The 23,025-nt window shown below is 42.1% G+C and overlaps 1 protein-coding gene across 1 annotated transcript; it reads right to left on the bottom strand.

Annotated features, from left to right (window-relative positions):
• Positions 1-1,474: 1,474 nt before the first annotated feature.
• LOC134582696 (olfactory receptor 2G6-like) lies at positions 1,475-2,410 on the bottom strand. Its single transcript, XM_063439341.1, has one exon. The coding sequence runs from the start codon at positions 2,408-2,410 to the stop codon at positions 1,475-1,477; it is 936 nt and encodes a 311-aa protein (XP_063295411.1).
• Between the last annotated feature and the right edge of the window lie 20,615 nt (positions 2,411-23,025).

Below are 23,025 nucleotides of genomic sequence, written 5' to 3'. Positions count from 1 at the left end.
TGCAGGGTGCATGTAATGCAGTAACATTGCTCCTACCTATTCTCCTCCCTATGTCTAAGTCACCATGGGTCCATTAGAGGTGCAGGGTGCATGTGATGCAGTTACATTGCTCCTACCTATTCCCTCCCTATGTCTAAGTCACCCTGGGTCCATTAGAGGTGCAGGGTGCATGTAATGCAGTAACATTGCTCCTACATATTCTCCTCCCTATGTCTAAGTCACCATGGGTCCATTAGAGGTGCAGGGTGCATGTGATGCAGGTACATTGCTCCTACCTATTCCCTCCCTATGTCTAAGTCACCCTGGGTCCATTAGAGGTGCAGGGTGCATGTAATGCAGTAACATTGCTCCTACCTATTCCCTCCCTATGTCTAAGTCACCCTGGGTCCATTAGAGGTGCAGGGTGCATGTAATGCAGTAACATTGCTCCTACATATTCTCCTCCCTATGTCTAAGTCACCATGGGTCCATTAGAGGTGCAGGGTGCATGTGATGCAGGTACATTGCTCCTACCTATTCCCTCCCTATGTCTAAGTCACCCTGGGTCCATTAGAGGTGCAGGGTGCATGTAATGCAGTAACATTGCTCCTACCTATTCCCTCCCTATGTCTAAGTCACCCTGGGTCCATTAGAGGTGCAGGGTGCATGTAATGCAGTAACATTGCTCCTACCTATGTCTAAGTCACCCTGGGTCCATTAGAGGTGCAGGTTGCATGTAATGCAGTTATTTATTGTTTAATGTATTGTGTGCTCGCCTGTCCTGCTGATGCTCTCAACCAACTAGGTGGATTTGGCTGTGGAATTTGTACAGCGCCACCTGTTGGTTGTGAGGACCAGCTATATGCACTACCCGAATAGCAAGGCTCATTCATTTCCATATTCAGGTAGATTTGCATATTAAGATTTATTAACTTAAGGTTTCCTGGAATAGCTTTGGATCTAGCCCTGTATATATCTTCTACAGAATATCTTGTCAAATGACACAGAAAACCCTACAGTTTTTTTTCAGAGCAGTGCTTATATTGTATTATGGACATACCTTGTGTCACTTTATAATTATTATTATTATTTTTATTATTAATAAAATTATTATCAATTGATAACTTATTCCACAGTGCAGTACAATGGTGGACTAACAAACAAAGTATTTGCAACAATAGGCGTTCGATGTACAGGAACAGACAGTGCTGAGGGACCTGCTTAATCCAGCTTACATTCTAAGAGAAGGATGGAATACGACCAGAGGATGAAGAAGTCCTTTTTTGGAGTGCACCTCTGATGCTTTTCTGATCTTAGAATGACAAAACATCACAGGAGTTGCAGTTGTAACAGGGGATCCATCTTTTGGACACCTGTATCTGTACTATAGAACTGCAACATATATATCTTCAACCAGAAGGAAAAAAAAACATCTTGCACTCCTCAATGCTAACACTTTGTAAACACAGAGTTTATAACAGCCTTTTGTATTTGCTTAGCTGTGCCTTTTCCTAGTTAATATTCTCTTTATGGTGCCTTTAACAGGTTTATTTCTGATGCTGTAGACAATGGGATTCAGCATTGGTGTAACCGTGGTGTAGAGAAGGGAAATGTCTTTGTCTGTTTCGGGAGAGTACGCGGAATGTGGGCGTAGATACATGGACATGATTGGGGTGTAATAGAGACTGACCACGATAAGATGAGAAGCGCAGGTCGAAAAAACTTTATGCCGTCCCTCAGAAGAACGGATCATTAATATTGTGGAAATAATGTGAATATAGGACACTAGTGTTAGCAAAAAGGAACATGTTACAATAATAACAGTTGAGACATACATTGCAATCTCATTAAACCAGGGGTCTGCGCAAGACAATTGAAAAAATAAAGGCACCTCACAAAAAATGTGGTTAACATGGTGAGATCTGCAAAATGGCATTTTAAAAATTAGGACAACATGGACAAAGGAATTTATCAAACTGACTGTCCAGCATCCAGTTGTTAGAGAGATGCACAGTTTCTTGCTCATGATAACATTGTAGTGTAATGGTTTACAGATAGCTGCGTATCGGTCGAAGGACATGATTGCCAGCAACAGACATTCCACTGAACCGAGAGATGTAGATATGAGCATCTGAGCTGCACACCCCAGTAAAGTAATTCTTCCATCCTCAACTAAAGTGTTTGCCAAAAGTTGGGGCACTATAGTGGTGGAGAAACAGATGTCAATGAAGGCGAGATTACTGAGGAAGAAATACATTGGGGTCTGGAGCTGAGTATTTAGTCTCACAGCTACAATAAGCAAAGTGTTTCCAACTAGAGTGGCTACATACATAGCCAGAAACAGGGAGAAGAAAATAGCTTGAAGGTACGGGATGGTCGACAGACCAAGGAGGATGAATCCATTCTCAGCCGTCTGGTTGGAGTCTTCCATAAGAATCACCAAAATCTACCTGGGCATAAAGTAATGAAGCAAAATAGTGGAAACATTATGTTCCTTTGAGGGTTAATTTATTAAGGACAGAATAATGAAAACATTTGGTAAAATATTAATGCAAAGTTTCTTTCAATGTATTCTCAAACATTTGTATTATTGCTGAATCGGTTAATAAATGTGTCTCTTATTAATATATTTATTGGCTAAAATACAATCATGTGCCATTCTGTGCAATATATAGACATACAGGTGATTTATTGATTTGTGTCGAAGGGGTTTAGCGACCTCTGTTCTGCTATAGATTATAGCCATGATATTTTAATGTGAACATCACAAGTGAATGGGACCTTACTTCACACGTAATACATCACTTCACACTTTATACATTATTTCACACGTAATACATCACTTCACACTTTATACATTATTTCACACGTAATACATCACTTCACACTTTATACATTATTTCACACGTAATACATCACTTCACACTTTATACATTATTTCACACTTTATACATTATTTCACACTTTATACATTGTATGTGCTGTTTGCCTGGTCTATTGTGCTGATACTTTAAACTTTCCATAAATTTAGTTTGACTTTTCTTTTATTTCTATCAGTAAGTTATCTGTCCTTTATTTGGCAACATGTTGCTCCTTGATTTTCAATTCACTACAAATTAATGTTTAATTACTAAAGAATTGAAACCAGAGCTGTGTTTTTTGTTTTTTTTTAATCACATTTTATGTATAAAAACTCACTTTAAAACTCAATGCATGGTTGTGTAACAATCACCTGAAGATCACAGGCCGTGTGACAATAGAAACATAGAATGTGACGGCAGATAAGAACCATTCGGCCCATCTAGTCTGCCCAATTTTTCAAATAAAACACAATTAATACAAAAATAGTTATTTATTAATGATATATGACACTAGTCGACCATTTCATGGTAACGTATTCAGCATGTTGTGGCATCTTGTAATTAGTGGCGTATTGTTTAGAGATTGTATTTCTGTCTCTTTAAACCCCTGGAAGACCATTAGGGGTATTTAATAACATATGATTTGAAGTGAAGTGAAGGCCAAATAGCAAATCTTGACGCATGACTGATTTTACATTTTTAGTGCATAGTTCGGCTCTCCCGGTATCACATTTTCAATTCTCTTTGAATTCCCACCAACTATCACCTTACTGAATAACCCTCTAAAACCATTAAAATACAATTTAAGAATAAATGGCAAAATAGGGCTTTTACCTTAATTCAATCTGTTGCAGGTGATAGAATTGTGTCTGAATTCTCATCGAAAAAACATCCTTCCCGACAACTTCGTAAAAACTGGCATTTCCAGTAACTCAAAAACATATTTTGTCAAACTAGTTGAGAGCTTTTAACATGTCTTTCCAAGCGATGAGATTGTGGCAGAAGTTTACTGCTTGCTACGTGGCCCGGATGATTCCTATATGTCAGTAACAATCAGCGATGCTGTGTAGACGGCTATTAATATGTTTGGTTTGTACTGATAAGTCCCAGAAGTAGAGGTTACTCAGACTGTACGCTGGAAGCTTGCTTTGGGAGTTTGGGGCTCGTCAGTCCCAATATCATTCTATCCGACTTTGTAACTTCTATTTGTAAACTTTCTTTACTGAACTGCAGTTTATCCAAGATACTTTGAAAAACCTTCATATTAAAAAAAGGACAACTTCATAACACAGACTATTTACCAATAACTCCTAGCTATTAGTCCCACGTTATATATAGATATGGTGAGGTTATTACGTTATATACAGCAGTCATTGTCGGTATTTGGGTTTTATCGTTTTGTAGGTGGTAATGAATAATGGTTGATACTCTTGCAGTACCCACGTTAGCCCAGTAATACACCTTTGTATCGTTCCTGCTATTTTTCGTTCCTTTCTTCGGAACCGAACGATACTTTGCTGAAGGATCCAAGCAGCCGTGACAATATTGCAGTCATTATAGGAACTCACTTGTTTAAATTAAATACAACATTACAAATAATTCCATATATAAAAACACGTTTTTTTTATACACGTAGAATTTTCATTTTTCTTTCGGTTTCCTGGTTCTAACTGACCAGTGTAAACCAAATTATTTTATTATTATTATTTTATTTTGCGCAGATTAAAAAAAGACGAGTTATTTCGTATCTTGCATTATTTATTATTATTTATTTTTTTAATACTGATGTTTTTAATGTTAGTAGAGTCTCTCTCTCTCTCTCTATAATGGTAAATCGTAGAATGTCTGTCTCAATGGCTGATTAAGAGATCACTTACTGAGGGAAACTTTAATATCTCCTTCAACTTTGATCAGCCCCGAACAGATCGGTGAAAACTAGCAGATCATTAAAAAAACAAAATCGCTACTATTGAAAACATGCTTTACATTATAATATTAATTTTATGAGTATTTTCATACAATATTCTGGAATACGCCTATGCAATGCATATATTAAAGAATGTCTTTGAAAAGTTTCTTACTAGAATAGCTGGGTAATAGTTGTCCTATTTTTATTGTAGAGACTGTTCTACGCAGTGGGTTGTTTCTCCTGGTCTGATGTTGGAAGGTCATCTTAAGGAAACTCCAGTATGTATTTCTTAGCCGATTGCATTAACATGGTATAATAATAATAATAATAATAATATTATATAAATGAAATACAATCAGAGATTATAAAAGTCAGAGAACAGACAGATAAATGTCTGACTGTATAATCCGCTCCATCTCTGGACTTTTCAAACCTGGCATTCTCATTGCATTTAGTGATATATGAGCTCCTGTTCTGGAGGGTTCTGATTAAAACCCGCAATACAAGGATCTTCCCATCCTGAGATTCCTGTCTGTGGACAAGTCACAGAGTTATATGGAGAGAATGTGTGCTGGGAAACAACATGGATCAGTGGAAGGAACATTGAGTGAAGATGCGTCCACAAGACTCTGCAGGACAGCTGTGTAGTTAAAATAAATGGGCTAATCCACCTCGAGTGGTCCAGTATACGTTGCTTCTCCTGTTGATTGTATTTATTATGAGTGATTAATTCTATATGTTGGCTTTGTAAAAACACCAGATTTTATTTTCATTTCACTTGGTTTAACCCAAGGCGGCCGCCTTTGTGTCATGACGCTTGAGAAGTTCTGGTTATTCAGATATTTATGGAAACCTAAATATCTCAGCTCAGACTGGCCCCGGTTCCTTTGGCCAAAAATTGATCTCCAGAGCCCATTACAAGGTGCACGGATATGTACACATTTTGCTCATTCTTGCTCCTTAGACTTAGAACTCAATTCCTAATATAATGCTCAAATCACTTTCAATGTCATGTCCAATGGGAAGGGTTTGAGTCTTGGTTCTACATTTTGTAGGGGATGCCTAAGTGAGTATAGTGTGAATAGAGAACATGTCAAGTTTCAGAATTCTCTTATCTTTTTCATGGGGGCGAGAATTGCTAAACATTTTCCCTCACTTTCAGATTAAATATATACGATGGGGACCAGATTGGATTCAGACATTTTCGCAGATATAAGAAATTTTCGCAGGAATCTGAGTGAAAGCATATAAGCAGAACAAATAGTAAAAATAAATAGTATTTACTGTAAATATGTGTATGATTGACATACAATAGCTTATGCTTGTGAACGAGATCTAAAACGTTTCTGTATTTAATATTGGCACCAAGCAGGATTAATCTCTGCATATCTGACCGTGCCCAAACCTGCGAGTCTGTGGGGTTCAACCTATCATTGTCTCGGTGGCATTCCTGGGGGATAGATGATCAGGACATGTGTTAGTTCTAGGTAATGTGAGAATAGATTTTATCCAAATATGGAGCTTGAAATTGTGGTTTGGTAGTCATAAACATAGAGACAATCAAAAAAGGAAAATGTAAAATGGTCAAACAATCCACGTTACAAGTGTTACAAATTAAAAGGTTAAAACACACTAATATATAAGGGAAATTGTACATGGGTGAGATTTCTGGTTCTGGAGAGGATGAAAGGGGAAATTAAGTGAAAATAGGAAATCTCTTCTAAATTCACACACAGTGAGAGTTTCCTTTCCACCAGCATCCAACTGACATCCATGTGAGTATCTGGCAGTTATGAGAGTCCAGAAACAGATCCAGATTACACAGAACCCGGTTTTATCAGAAAATGTAGCTCATTATCATTTCTGGGAAATTCCAATAACTGCCGGTATAGAGAAATTTAAAGCATTTTAACACACAACAAGTATGGTTTAATGTGCGGAACCCAGAGGGTCCTTCGCTGTTGGAATCAGGTAGGCAAGGTAGGTGCCTGAGGTGATCCGCTTCCTGAGACAAAAGGAGTTATATCAGCGACAGTCCAAGTTGGTCATTCTGGTCTCAGCACTTCATCCACCGGTATGCCCAGGTTTTGAAGGAATGCTGGTGCTTCCATGAGGTGAGAGAGCAAATGTGTCTTGCTGGATTTCTCAGCTTGGAGTCGGTGAGGGCCCCATTTGTAAGGAATTGAGTGCTCTCTTAACAGCTGGGTGATATGTTGAAGGGATCTCCGCCACATGAGGGTGTGCCTTGAAAAGTCCCTGTAAAAAGCCAGTTGTGCCTCCTCAAAGGACACCATAGGGGAGCCTCTCGCTGCTCCCATGAGAATTCCCCTGTCAAAGTCCTGTACTAGCTTCATCAGGACGTCTCTGGGTGCGTCTTTGGGTGCTGTAGTGGCTCTCGCAAGTCTGAAGCAGGAGTCAACTGTCAGTTGCTTGGCTTACTTGGGCGTCAGTAATGTGGCAATAAGTCTCCGACCATAGTGAGGGAGTTCCGCTCCTGAGATGGCCTCTCGCACTCCGCGGATTCTCAGATTTCGGGGCCTTACCCTGTCCTTCATGATGGCCTGTTGTGCCTGCTGGTTAGCACACTGATTTTGCAGTGCTCCCAGTGCGGTGTCTGTTGCCGATTGTGCTAGCTTGGTGCCCCCCATGCTTTCATCCACCGCTTCCTTGTGATTGGTTAATGACGAAATCTCCTCACGGACCGGTGCCATGTCGGCATTAAACATGGCTTTTATCTCCAGCATTAGTGCCTTAATATCAGCTTTTGTAGATTGGGCTTAGTCTCCCAGCTCCAAGGATGCCTGTGGTTCTGAGCGAAGCCTGGCTGGGGCTTGGGGGGTTAGCATAAATGCTATCATCATCCGATGGCGCGGGGCCGTACGTCGGAAAGTCCCGATATATCGCGGGAGCCCGCTCCCGGGTCCGCCCGCTGCTTTTTGTTCTTCTTCCGACTGTGATTGGGCACTCAGCTGCGTCTTTCTGCACTCACTTGGGATGTCAGATAGGGTGGAAAAGTCCGGTATATCGCCGTGCTCATGCAGAGCTGCCTCGAGGTGCGTGCTGCTTGCTTGGGCAGTGGCTCCACCCCCCAAGAGTTTGTTTATTAAACAACTTTGGGATTAAACCAATCTTGAATGTTTTCACCTATAAAGGTATGTTAACATCAGGAACCATCTAGCACCATAACAACTTCCTTTTGATTATGTTGTTATGATGCCCAAAGCTCCTTCAATATTCTTATTTCCTAATTAGTCAGATAACATTATTACAATATTTGAACAAATGGAAATTTTACAGTTTGCTTTGTGATGAGTTTAACACAGTGTTACATAGTTACATAGTTACATAGTTACATAGCTGAAAAGAGACTTGCGTCCATCAAGTTCAGCCTTCCTCACATATGTTTTTGCTGTTGATCCAAAAGAAGGAAAAAAAAAACAGTCTGAAGCGCTTCCAATTTTGCAACAAACTAGGAAAAAATTCCTTCTTGACCCCCAAATAGCAGTCAGATGTCTCCTTGGATCAAGCAGCTATTACCCCACTAATTAGAAATTATATCCCGATAGAGCGCCGCGGATCATGGAGATGAGAATCAAGGGCAACACATGGAGTTGTAGCTAAAATTTGGAGGTTTGTAGGAAAATCACTTGAGAATATATAATTTCCATTCCGCAGAGGGATCTTGTCAGGTTTACAATTAAGAATTGGGTTGTTAGGAGGGGGCGGAGCCTGGCCACTGATCAAGCAAGACGTGTGCTACATGGGCTCCTGCGACTGACACCCTACAGAAGGCATAACACCTGAGCAAATAACTTGCCCAACCGCAGAGCAGAACCAAGCCTGTTCCCGACATACCGGTGATGCTGGGGATACCTCTCACGAACTTCTCCACCACTGGAAACTCTGTCTCGAGGCTCTGCGGCCTACCAGCTACCGGGCTGGGGAGAGGAGGCCGCTCTCCTACTGCCTTGCCTGGCGGTAAGAAGCTCAAACAAGGTCCCCACTCCCTATGAACCGGCGGGGGTCATACTGGTCCCTACTGACTAGCCTAGAGAACTCACGCTGAACCTGAAAGACTGACTCCTGCCACATGGAGTCTCCGGCTCATCCACCCAAGATGGTGAACGAGTTCCTTGAACAGGGGCATGTGCTGCACGGGAAGTAGCTGGTACTGCCAAACTCCACAAACGACATACTGCAACGCCTTGTGGGGAAATTACACCAGAACAACCTGACACTAACCCGCAGGACCAAAGGGCCACAACGGCTACTACCGCGATACCCAGACTAAGGCTACAGAAACAAGGTACCCGTATCAGGCGCCAAGCAACCCGAGACCCTCGCGGCACTTGGAAGAAAATGGCATCGACCTCATCTGCGGAACCCAGCGACAGACTCCCAGGCAGGCCGAAAAAAGAGCACAGAGGATGCCCTGATACACCTACCATGGGCCGCACAACACAGAGACTCTCCCGTGATAACGAGCAGGGGCAAAGGTCACAGCAGAAGTACCCCACTGCAGCATTACACAGACCAGGACTATGTACAGCCACAGATGGGCATTGGTTAGCCAAAGCAGAGTCTGCCTCGGCCATAGGCCTCCCTCCACGCTAGGCCACACACAGCAGCATTATATTCAGCTAACCTAGCCTGATACTTACAACACCTGGCCGAGCAGGCACACAGTACAATTATTATGCTCCATTGTTTTATTTTATTAAGCTTTAATTTTATTACCCACGTGGCATAGAGCTATGAGTAATTTTCTTACACCACAGCTTGCCACAGTTGTAATGCAGGGAGTCCCATTCTGTCATGCACATATAATTGATGCCGAGGGCCAGTGCCATAATATATCCAGTGTTAATCCTAGCATGTTATACTATGTTTCTCTTAACATTACTTAGCTCCTACCTAACACATACCATGCTTCAAGCAATACCTTACTTTGCTTTAAACTTGTAATCACTCAGATCTTATATTCAGATCCACAGCTAAGCCTGTTTTATCATACCTATAAAATGTGCACTTTCCTCATATGACATGACACAGTATCTTGATGTATGTTCATACTATGACTGTCACTGCCGTCATGGCATCTCAAGCCTGTATGTCAATCGTTGCACGACAAAAATAAAGAATTTTAAAAAAATTTAATAATAAAAAAAAAATTATATCCCTGTATGTTATGCTTTTGCAAGTATTTATCCAATTGCAGTTTAAACATCTGTATGAACTCTGACAAAACCACCTCTTCAGGCAGAGAATTCCATATCCTTATTGCTCTTACTGTAAAAAAAACTTTTCTTTGCCTTAGATGAAATCTCCTTTCTTCCAGCCTAAATGTGTGATCTCGTGTCCTATGTATAGCCCTGTTTATGAATAGATTTCCAGATAATGGTTTGTACTGGCCCCGAATATATTTGTATAATGTTATCATATCCCCTCTGAGATGCAGTTTTTCCAAACTAAACAGATTTAAATTTCTGAACCTTTCTTCATAACTAAAATGCTCCATTCCTTTTAACAATTTTGTAGCTCGTCTCTGCACTTTTTCTAGTGCCATGATGATATCCTTCTTTAGAACAGGTGCCCAAAATTGCACAGCATATTCAAGGTGTGGTCTTACCAGCGATTTATAAAGAGGCAAAATTATATTTTCATCCCGAGAATTTATGCCCCTATTTATACATGACAAAACCTTACTGGCCTTAGCAACTGCAGATTGACATTGCATATTGCTGCCTAATTTGTTGTCTATAACAATTCCCAAATCCTTCTCGTGTGTGGTTATCCCTAAATCACTACCATTTAGGGTGTAAGTTGCTTGTGCATTCTTGACCCCGAAGTGCATAACTTTGCATTTTTCTACGTTAAATTTAATCTGCCATTTTAGAGCCCACTCCCCCAATCCATCCAAATCCATTTGCAGCAAAGCAATAGCCTGATCACATTTTATTACTTTACAAAGTTTTGTTCTGCAAACACTGAAACATGGCTTCCAATGCCTATTTCAAGATCATTTATAAATATGTTAAATAGAAGCGGTCCCAAAACAGACACCACTTACCACTTTTGGCCAACCTGAAAATGTACCATTAATGACAACTCGTTGTACTCTATCCTTAAGCCAAGTTGTACTCTATCCTTAAGCCAATGTTGTACCCAAGAAATAGAATGTTCATCTAGACCAATTTATTTTAGTTTGAAGACTAACCTATTGTGAGGAACTGTATCAAATGCCTTGGTAAAATCCAATTAGATCACATCCACTGCATCACCCTGATCTATACTTCTACTTACTTCTTCGTAGAATGCAATTAGGTTAGTTTGACATGACCTCTGTTTCATAAAACCATGCTGATTATTGCTAATAACAAAGTTCTTCCCAATCAATTAATGAATATTATCCCTTAATAGCCGTTTAAATATTTTCCCAGTTACAGAAGTTAAGCTCACAGGTCTATAATTTCCAGGCAAGGATTTTGAACCCTTTTTAAATATAGGAACAACATCTGCCTTCCTCCAATCCTCCGGTACAATACCTGAAACAAAAGAATCTTGAAAAATTAAATACAGAGGATCACTTATTTCCCCACTTAGCTCCTTAAGTACTCGTGGATGGATACCGTCAGGCCCCGGAGCTTTATTTACATTAATTTTCTTTAACAACTGTAGCACCTTGTCTCGAGTCAAGTTATCTGCAAGCTTTTTGCAGCAATCATTTGCATATCTCTTACCATAGGATCCGCATTAATATATACTGAAGAAAAATAGTTATTTAAAATTTCTGCTTTTTCCTGGTCTTCATTAGTTAACAGACCCATCTCTGTTTCCAGTGTACCTACACTTTCATTTTTTGTTTTTTTTTAGAATTGATGTACTTGAAAAAAAATGTGGGGTTGGTTTTGCATTCTTTGGCTATCAATTTCTCATTTTCTAGTTTAGCCACTTTAATTGCCTTTTTGCAAGTATTATTGGCTTCCTTTTATCTTATATAGGATGCCTCTGATTTATCCGATTTAAATGCCCTTTTCTTATTTTTAATCTCTTGTTTTACTTCTCTACTAAGCCACATTGGTTTCAGTTTGTTTCTTTTATATTTATTACCCAATGGTACATACTGTGAAATGTACCTTTCTAATATTTGTTTGAATAGTTTCCATTTATCCTCAGTGTTTTTATTACTAAGAAGTTTATGCCGGTCAATATGTTGTAGAGCTGCCCTAATCTTATTGAAATTGGCTTTTTTTAAATTATATGTTTTATAATACCCCACTTGCTTTTGCTTTTTGGAGTTTATTTCAAAAGTTACCATATTGTGATCACTATTTCCTAAATGCTGGGTAATTAAAATCTCCAATAATTAACGTGTTTCCCCGATTTGCAGCTTTCCCAATTTGCTCTAACAGCAGTTCTTCCTCATTAATATTTACATTTGGTGGTTTATAACATATCCCAACCAATAACGTATTTCCCTTTGTTTGCCCCAAGCAGATATTTACCCATAAAGCCTCCACATTTTCCTCATCACACTCCACGTGCCTAAGATTTGACTTTAACTCCTGGTTGACATACAAACATACCCCTCCAAACCCTTCTTGTTTTTCCTATCCCTCCTAAATAACGTTTACCCATTTAAATTAACTGCCCAGTCATGTGTCTCATCCCACCATGTTTCTGTTATCCCTATTATATCATATTGTTTAGTGTATGCTATTGCCTCTCGTTCCCCCATTTTGTTATATTTTCCCCCTTATACTGAGCTAAAGTCCATCTCATTTCTATCCTATCTCCATTTTGTAGATTGCTATGACCCCCCCGCCGCCCCCCTACTACTAGTTTAAAATCTCCTCCAACCTTCTAGCCATCCTATCCCCCAGCACAGCAGACCCTCTTCCGTTTAGGTGTAATCCATCACGACTATACAGGTTGTACCCAAGCGCAAAATCGGCCCAGTGCTCCTAAAACCCAAAACCCTCCTTCCTGCACCAAGACTTCAGCCACGCATTGACCTCTCTAATCTCCCGCTGCCTTTCTGCTGTAGCGCGCGGCACAGGTAATATTTCTGAAAATACCACCTTGGAGGTCCTTTTCTTTAGCTTACTTCCTAGATCCCTGAACTCACTCTTTAGGACCTTCCATTTTCCTCTGACTTTGTCATTGATACCAATATGGACCATGACAGCTGGGTCATCCCCAGCCCCTCCCAATAATCCCTCCACTCTGTCGGCAACATGCCGGACCCGAGCACCCGGGAGACAGCAAACTGTCCGGTTGAGACAATCAGAGTGGCAGATTACCCTATCTACTCTCTTAATAATAGAGTCCCCTACCACAACCTGTCTAGCCTTCCTTACCCTCTCAACCCCACCCGTACTAGAGGGGCTGTTCCCATGGCTGTTAGAAGGAACAGCTTCCTGCAGTACAGCTACTCCTGAACTGATGCTACCAACATCTTCACTCAAACGGGCAAATCTGTTAGGCTGCACTAGATCAGGACTAGCTAAACCTTTCCTCTTCCCTCCCCCTCTGCTTCCTCGCCCCACTGTTACCCAGCTATGTGCCTGTTCTCCATCTGTCTCATCTCCTCCCAATCCACTACCTGCACCCACTAAACTCTGCTCAGTGAGCAGCAGACTCCTCTCAAGATTGTCAATCTCCCTCAGTGTTACAATTTGCCTCTCCAGATCTCCAATCTGAGCTTCCAGAAAAGCCACTCGCTCACACCCACCACAGAGGTATGGACCCTGGACAGATTTATCCAGGCATGCATCCATGCAGCAGGATGTGCACTGAGTAAAACTCGCAATCTTGCTAGCACTCATCCCCAGTTACCAAAAACACAAGTGAGCAAAACAATATTTAACATTATGGTTTAAATCATTCTACTGTACGATGACGCTCAGTGTCTGCTTCCTGTGGCTGGCAAAGTGGTCAAAGTGTCTAAACCCTTCTGGAGTTTCCGGAGTGTACACATTACGTGTACATCCATCGCTGAACGACGTCTACCGTACAATCAAGACATGAAAATTACATGTTTATTACTCTTTTCCCAAGGTAAGAAAATGGTCTTTATATGGATTTAAAAAAAAATTCTTTATATAATTTTTATCAGTTTGGTTAATTTTAGAGTATTTCACATTAGCAATAGTTTACTTCTTTTTTTTTTTTTTTAAAATAAAAGTACAATTATAATAATATAAAAGTTGCATGAAATTATTAGACTGTGGAGAAAATTATACTTACAATTGCTTTATATTTTTTATGAAATAGATTACATTGAGAGAAGGAAAAAAAAACGATTGAATTTTAGTTGTAGTTATAGTACACAGTGTGTGCAGAGAGACAGGGGACCTTCTTACATCGTAACCGTATAGCTGCAGGTTTAATACACTGTGTACTGGGAGACGGGGGACATCTTTACACCATAACCTTATAGCTCCAGTTATAATACACTGTGTGCAGGGAGACAGGGGACCTCCTTACATCGTAACCGTATAGCTGCAGGTTTAATACACTGTGTACTGGGAGACGGGGGACCTCTTTACACCATAACCTTATAGCTCCAGTTATAATACACTGTGTGCGGGGAGACAGGGGACCTCCTTACACCATAACCTTATAGCTGCAGTTAGAATACACTGTGTTTACGGGGAGACAGGGGAGGGGACCTCCTTACACCATAACCTTATAGCTGCAGTTATAATAAACCATGTGGGGGGAGACAGGGGACCTCATTACACCATAACTTTATAGGTGCAGTTATAATACACTGTGTGCAAGGAGACAGGGGTCCTCCTTACACCATAACCTTATAGCTGCAGTTATAATACACTGTGTGCGGGGAGACAGGGGAGGGGACCTCCTTACACCATAACCTTATAGCTGCAGTTATAATAAACCATGTGGGGGGAGACAGGGGACCTCATTACACCATAACTTTATAGGTGCAGTTATAATACACTGTGTGCAAGGAGACAGGGGTCCTCCTTACACCATAACCTTATAGCTTCAGTTATAATACACTGTGTGTGGGGAGACAGGGGACCTCCTTACACCATAACCTTATAGCTGCAGTTATAATACACTGTGTGCGGGGAGATAGGGGACCTCCTTACACCATAACCTTATAGCTGCAGTTATAATACACTGTGTGCAGGGAGATAGGGGACCTCCTTACACCATAACCTTATAGCTGCAGTTATAATACACTGTGTGCGGGGAGACAGGGGACCTCCTTACACCATAACCTTATAGCTGCAGTTATAATACACTGTGTGCGGGGAGACAGGGGAGGGGACCTCCTTACACCATAACCTTATAGCTGCAGTTATAATAAACCATGTGGGGGGAGACAGGGGACCTCCTTACACCATAACCTTATAGCTGCAGTTATAATACACTGTGTGCAAGGAGACAGGGGTCCTCCTTACACCATAACCTTATAGCTTCAGTTATAATACACTGTGTGCGGGGGGAGACAGGGGGCCTCCTTACACCATAACCTTATAGCTGCAGTTATAATACACTGTGTGCGGGGAGACAGGGGACCTCCTTACACCATAACCTTATAGCTGCAGTTATAATACACAGTGTGCGGGGAGACAGGGGACCTCCTTACACCATAACTTTATAGCTGCAGTTATAATACACTGTGTGTGGGGAGACAGGGGACCTCCTTACACCATAACCTTATAGCTGCAGTTATAATACACTGTGTGCAGGGAGACAGGGGACCTCCTTACACCATAACCTTATAGCTGCATTATAATACACTGTGTGCGGGGAGACAGGGGACCTCCTTACACCATAACCTTATAGCTGCAGTTATAATACACTGTGTGCGGGAGACAGGGGACCTCCTTACACCATAACCTTATAGCTGCAGTTCTAATGCACTGTGTGCGGGCAGACAGGGGACCTCCTTACACCATAACCTTATAGCTGCAGTTATAATACACTGTGTGCGGGGAGACAGGGGACCTCCTTACACCATAACCTTATAGCTGCAGTTATAATACACTGTGTGCAGAGAGACAGGGAACCTTCTTACACCATAACCTTATAACTGCAGTTATAATACACTGTGCGTGGGGAGATAGGGGACCTCCTTACACCATAACCTTATAGCTGCAGTTATAATACACTGTGTGCGGAGACACAGGGGAACCTCCTTACGCCATAACCTTATAGCTGCAGTTATAATACACTGTGTGCAGGGAGACAGGGGACCTCCTTACATCATAACCTTATAGCTGCAGTTATAACACACTGTGTACGGGGAGACAGGGGACCTCCTTACACCATAACCTTATAGCTGCAGTTAGAATACACTGTGTGCGGGGACACAGGGGGCCTCCTTACACCATAACCTTATAGCTGCAGTTATAATACACTGTCTGCAGAGAGACAGGGAACCTTCTTACACCATAACCTTATAGGTGCAGTTATAATACACTGTGTGCGGGGAGACAGGGGACCTCCTTACACCATAACCTTATAGCTGCAGTTATAACACACTGTGTACGGGGAGACAGGGGACCTCCTTACACCATAACCTTATAGCTGCATTATAATACACTGTGAGCGGGGAGACAGGGGACCTCTTTACACCATAACCTTATAGCTGCAGTTAGAAAACACTGTGTGCGGGGACACAGGGGGCCTCCTTACACCATAACCTTATAGCTGCAGTTATAATACACTGTGTGCAGGGAGACAGGGGACCTCCTTACACCATAACTTTATTGCTGCAGTTATAATACACTGTGTGCAGAGAGACAGGGAACCTTCTTACACCATAACCTTATAGCTGCAGTTATAATACACTGTGTGCAGGGAGACAGGGGACCTCCTTACATCATAACCTTATAGCTGCAGTTATAACACACTGTGTACGGGGAGACAGGGGACCTCCTTACACCATAACCTTATAGCTGCATTATAATACACTGTGAGCGGGGAGACAGGGGACCTCTTTACACCATAACCATATAGCTGCAGTTAGAAAACACTGTGTGCGGGGACACAGGGGGCCTCCTTACACCATAACCTTATAGCTGCAGTTATAATACACTGTGTGCAGGGAGACAGGGGACCTCCTTACACCATAACTTTATTGCTGCAGTTATAATACACTGTGTGCAGAGAGACAGGGAACCTTCTTACACCATAACCTTATAGGTGCAGTTATAATACACTCTGTGCGGGGAGACAGGGGACCTCCTTACACCATAACCTTATAGCTGCAGTTATAATACACTGTGCGCGGGGAGATAGGGGACCTCCTTACACCATAACCTTATAGCTGCAGTTATAATACACTGTGTGCGGAGACACAGGGGAACCTCCTTACGCCATAACCTTATAGCTGCAGTTATAATACACTGTGTGCAGGGAGACAGGGGACCTCCTTACATCATAACCTTATAGCTGCAGTTATAACACACTGTGTACGGGGAGACAGGGGACCTCTTTACACCATAACCTTATAGCTGCAGTTAGAAAACACTGTGTGCGGGGACACAGGGGGCCTCCTTACACCATAACCTTATAGCTGCAGTTATAATACACTGTGTGCAGGGAGACAGGGGACCTCCTTACACCATAACTTTATTGCTGCAGTTATAATACACTGTGTGCAGAGAGACAGGGAACCTTCTTACACCATAACCTTATAGCTGCCGCTTTAATACACTGTGTGCGGGGAGACAGGGGACCTCCTTACACCATAACCTTATAGCTGCAGTTATAATACACTGTGCGCGGGGAGATAGGGGACCTCCTTACACCATAACCTTATAGCTGCAGTTATAACACACTGTGTGCGGAGAGACAGGGGACCTCCTTACACCATAACCTTATAGCTGCAGTTATAATACACTGTGCGCGGGGAGATAGGGGACCTCCTTACACCATAACCTTATAGCTGCAGTTATAACACACTGTGTACGGGGAGACAGGGGACCTCCTTACACCATAACCTTATAGCTGCATTATAATACACTGTGAGCGGGGAGACAGGGGACCTCTTTACACCATAACCTTATAGCTGCAGTTAGAAAACACTGTGTGCGGGGACACAGGGGGCCTTCTTACACCATAACCTTATAGCTGCAGTTAGAATACACTGTGTGCGGGGAGACAGAGGACCTCTTTACACCATTACCTTATAGCTGCAGTTATAATACACTGTATGCAGGGAGACAGGGGACCTCCTTACACCATAACCTTATAGCTGCATTATAATACACTGTGAGCGGGGAGACAGGGGACCTCTTTACACCATAACCTTATAGCTGCAGTTAGAAAACACTGTGTGCGGGGACACAGGGGGCCTTCTTACACCATAACCTTATAGCTGCAGTTAGAATACACTGTGTGCGGGGAGACAGAGGACCTCTTTACACCATTACCTTATAGCTGCAGTTATGATACACTGTATGCAGGGAGACAGGGGACCTCCTTACACCATAACCTTATAGCTGCAGTTATAATACACTGTGTGGGGGGAGACAGAGGACCTCTTTACACCATTACCTTATAGCTGCAGTTATAATACACCGTGTGCGGGGAGACAGGGGATCTCCTTACACCATAACCTTATAGCTGCAGTTATAATACACTGTGTGCGGGGAGACAGGGGACCTCCTTAAACCATAACCTTATAGCTGCAGTTATAATACACTGTGTGCGGGGAGACAGGGGAGGGGACCTCCTTACACCATAACCTTATAGTTGCAGTTATAATACACCGTGTGTGGGGAGACAGGGGACCTCCTTACACCATAACCTTATAGGTGCAGTTATAATACACTGTGTGCAGGGAGACAGGGGATCTCCTTACACCATAACCTTATAGCTGCAGTTATAATACACTGTGTGCGGGGAGATAGGGGACCTCCTTACACCATAACGTTATAGCTGCAGTTATAACACACAGTGTGCGGGGAGACAGGGGACCTCCTTACACCATAACCTTATAGCTGCAGTTATAATACACTGTGTGCGGGGAGATAGGGGACCTCCTTACACCATAACTTTATAGCTGCATTATAATACACTGTGAGCGGGGAGACAGGGGACCTCTTTACACCATAACCTTATAGCTGCAGTTAGAAAACACTGTGTGCGGGGACACAGGGGGCCTTCTTACACCATAACCTTATAGCTGCAGTCAGAATACACTGTGTGCGGGGACACAGGGGGCCTTCTTACACCATAACCTTATAGCTGCAGTTATGATACACTGTGTGCAGGGAGACAGGGGACCTCCTTACACCATAACCTTATAGCTGCAGTTATAATACACTGTGTGGGGGGAGACAGAGGACCTCCTTACACCATAACCTTATAGCTGCAGTTAAAATACACTGTGTGGGGGGAGACAGAGGACCTCTTTACACCATTACCTTATAGCTGCAGTTATAATACACTGTGTGCGGGGAGACAGGGGAGGGGACCTCCTTACACCATAACCTTATAGCTGCAGTTGAAATACACTGTGTGGGGGGAGACAGAGGACCTCTTTACACCATTACCTTATAGCTGCAGTTATAATACACTGTGTGCGGGGAGACAGGGGACCTCCTTACACCATAACCTTATAGCTGCAGTTATGATACACTGTGTGCAGGGAGACAGGGGACCTCCTTACACCATAACCTTATAGCTGCAGTTGAAATACACTGTGTGGGGGGAGACAGAGGACCTCTTTACACCATTACCTTATAGCTGCAGTTATAATACACTGTGTGCGGGGAGACAGGGGATCTCCTTACACCATAATCTTATAGCTACACTTATAATACACTGTTATAATACGCTGTGTGCAGGGAGACAGGGAACCTCCTTACACCATAATCTTATAGCTTCCGATATGTGCAGGGAGACAGGGGACCTGCTATATATGATATATCCAGTGGCGTACATACCGGGGTCACAGGGGTCGCGGCTGCGACCGGGCCCGGCCCACCAGGGGGCCCGGCCGCCCTGCGACCCGGTATGTATGTCACTGGGCCAGCCTCTTCTCCTGGGGGGCCCAGGAGCCGGCCACCTCCGGGCCCCCCGAGGCTGGCCCTGCTGTCATCCGGCTGGCCGGTCCTGCGGGCGCGCGAGGGAGCACTGTCTCCTGGGTGCTTCCTCTTCAGCTCCCTCGCGCACCGCACTGATACCGGAGCCGGAAGATGACGTCATCTTCCGGCTCCGGCATCAGTACGCGGCGCGCAAGGGAGCTGAAGAGGAAGCACTCAGGAGACAGTGCTCCCTCGCGCGCCCGCCAGCCTGCCTGCCCACCGGGTGACCGGCCCCCCAGGAGCCCAGCAGCACCACTGGACCCCAGGGAATCCCCTCAGCTCTCCCACAGGTAAGGAGGCTGGGGGGATTTAAAAAAAAATGTGTTTGTGAGTGTTAGTGTTAGTGAGTGTGTGTTAGAGTGTGAGTGTATGTTAGTGTGTGTTTGTGAGTGTATGTTAGTGTTAGTGAGTGTGTGTTAGAGTGTGAGTGTGTGTTTGTGAGTGTGAGTGTATGTTAGTGTTAGTGAGTATGTGTTAGAGTGTGAGTGTGTGTTAGTGTTAGTGAGTGTGTGTTAGGGTGTGAGTGTGTGTTTGTGAGTGTGAGTGTATGTTAGTGTTAGTGAGTGTGTGTTAGAGTGTGAGTGTGTGTGTTTGTGAGTGTGAGTGTATGTTAGTGAGTGTGTGTTAGTGAGTGTATGTTGTTGTTAGTGAGTGTATGTTAGTGTGTGTTTGTGAGTGTGAGTGTATGTTAGTGTTAGCGAGTGTGTGTTTGTGAGTGTATGTTAGTGTGTGTGAGTGTATGTTAGTGTGTGTGAGTGTGTGTGAGTGTGAGTTAGTGTGTGAGTGTGAGTTAGTGTGTGAGTGTATGTTAGTGTGTGTGAGTGTATGTTAGTGTGTGTGAGTGTATGTTAGTGTGTGTGAGTGTGTGTTTGTGTGTGAGTGTGTGTTAGTGTGTGAGTTAGTGTGTGAGTGTGAGTTAGTGAGTGTGAGTGTATGTTAGTGTGTGTGAGTGTATGTTAGTGTGTGTGAGTGTATGTTAGTGTGTGTTTGTATGTTAGTGTGTGAGTGTGTGTTAGAGTGTGAGTGTGTGTTAGTGAGTGTGTGAGTGTTAGTGTGTGAGTGTATGTTAGTGTGTGTGAGTGTGTGTTAGCGTGTGTGTGTTAGTCTTAGAGTGTGTGTGTGAGTGTATGTTAGTGTGTGTGTGTTTGTGTGCATCTGTTAGTGAGTGTGTATGTATGTCTGTCACTGAGTGTGTGTCTGTCAGTAAATGTGTGCGTCTGTTCATGAGAGTCTGTGTGTATCTTAAGCACTTACCTTTCTCCAGCGCCGGACTCCCTTGGCGCTGGGAATCTCTCCGCCTCTCAGCTCCGAATACGCATGCGTGGCAAGAGCCACGCGCGCATTCAAACTGCCCATAGGAAAGCATTATTCAATGCTTTCCTATGGACGTTCAGCGTCTTCTCACTGTGATTTTCACAGTGAGAATCGCAGAAAATCCTCTAGCGGCTGTCAATGAGACAGCCACTAGAGGCTGGATTAACCCTCAGTGAAACATAGCCGTTTCTCTGAAACGGCTATGTTTTCAGCTGCAGGGTTAAAACTAGAGACCTGGCACCCAGACCACTTCATTGAGCTGATGTGATCTGGGTGTCTGTAGTGGTCCTTAAAGTGTATGTGTTTATGCATGCACTGGCGTACATACCGCGGTCACACAGGTCGCAGCCCTGCGACCCGGTGCCCGCCGCCATGTGTTGCGGCCCCTGCCCGCGCAGCGTAAGCGCGCGCACGGGGGGGCCCACGGATCAGTTTTCGCACCGGGGCCCCATGGGTTGTGTGTACGCCACTGGATATATCACATGTTATTATCTAATTCCTATACATTTCACTGTCCTGCTATATATGATATATCTCATATTATCTAATTCCTAAACATATCACTGCCCTGCTATATATGATATATCTCATATTATCTAATTCCTATACATATCACTGTCCTGCTATATATGATATATCACATGTTATTATCTAATTCCTATACATATCACTGTCCTGCTATATATGATATATCTCATATTATCTGATTCCTATACATCTCACTGTCCTGCGATATATGATATATCACATGTTATTATCTAATTCCTATACATATTACTGTCCTGCTATATATGATATATCACATGTTATTATCTAATTCCTATACATATCACTGTCCTGCTATATATGATATATCACACTTATTATCTAATTCCTATACATATCACTGTCCTGCTATATATGATATATCACATGTTATTATCTAATTCCTATACATATCACTTTCCTGCTATATATGATATATCTCATATTATCTAATTCCTATACATATCACTGTCCTGCTATATATGATATATCACATGTTATTATCTAATTCCTATACATATCACTGTCCTGCTATATATGATATATCACATGTTATTATCTAATTCCTATACATATCACTTTCCTGCTATATATGATTTATCACATGTTATAATCTGATTCCTATACATATCACTTTCCTGCCATATATGATATATCACGTTATTATCTAATTCCGATACATATCACTGTCCTGCTATATATGATATATCTCATATTATCTAATTCCTATACATATCACTGTCCTGCTATATATGATATATCACAGTCCTCCTATATATGATATATCACATGTTATTATCTAATTCCTATACATATCACTGTCCTGCTATATATGATATATCACATGTTATTATCTAATTCCTATACATATCACCGTCCTGCTATATATGATATATCACATGTTATTATCTAATTCCTATACATATCACTGTCTTGCTATATATGATATATTACATGTTATTATCTAATTCCTATACATATCCCTGTCCTGCTATATATGATATATCACATGTTATTATCTAATTCCTACACATATCACTGTCTTGCTATATATGATATATCACGTTATTATCTAATTCCTATACATATCACTGTCCTGCTATATATGATATATCTCATATTATCTAATTCCTATACATATCACTGTCCTGCTATATATGATATATCACATGTTATTATCTAATTCCTATACATATCCCTGTCCTGCTATATATGATATATCACATGTTATTATCTAATTCCTATACATATCACCGTCCTGCTATATATGATATATCTCATATTATCTAATTCCTATACATATCACTGTCCTGCTATATATGATATATCACATGTTATTATCTAATTCCTATACATATCA

This window comes from Pelobates fuscus, chromosome 13 (genome assembly GCF_036172605.1).
Source record: "Pelobates fuscus isolate aPelFus1 chromosome 13, aPelFus1.pri, whole genome shotgun sequence".
In the NCBI taxonomy this organism is placed as follows: domain Eukaryota; kingdom Metazoa; phylum Chordata; class Amphibia; order Anura; family Pelobatidae; genus Pelobates; species Pelobates fuscus.
The sequence above is the reverse complement of the archived record's forward strand: the minus strand, read 5'-3'. Positions and strand labels throughout refer to the sequence as shown.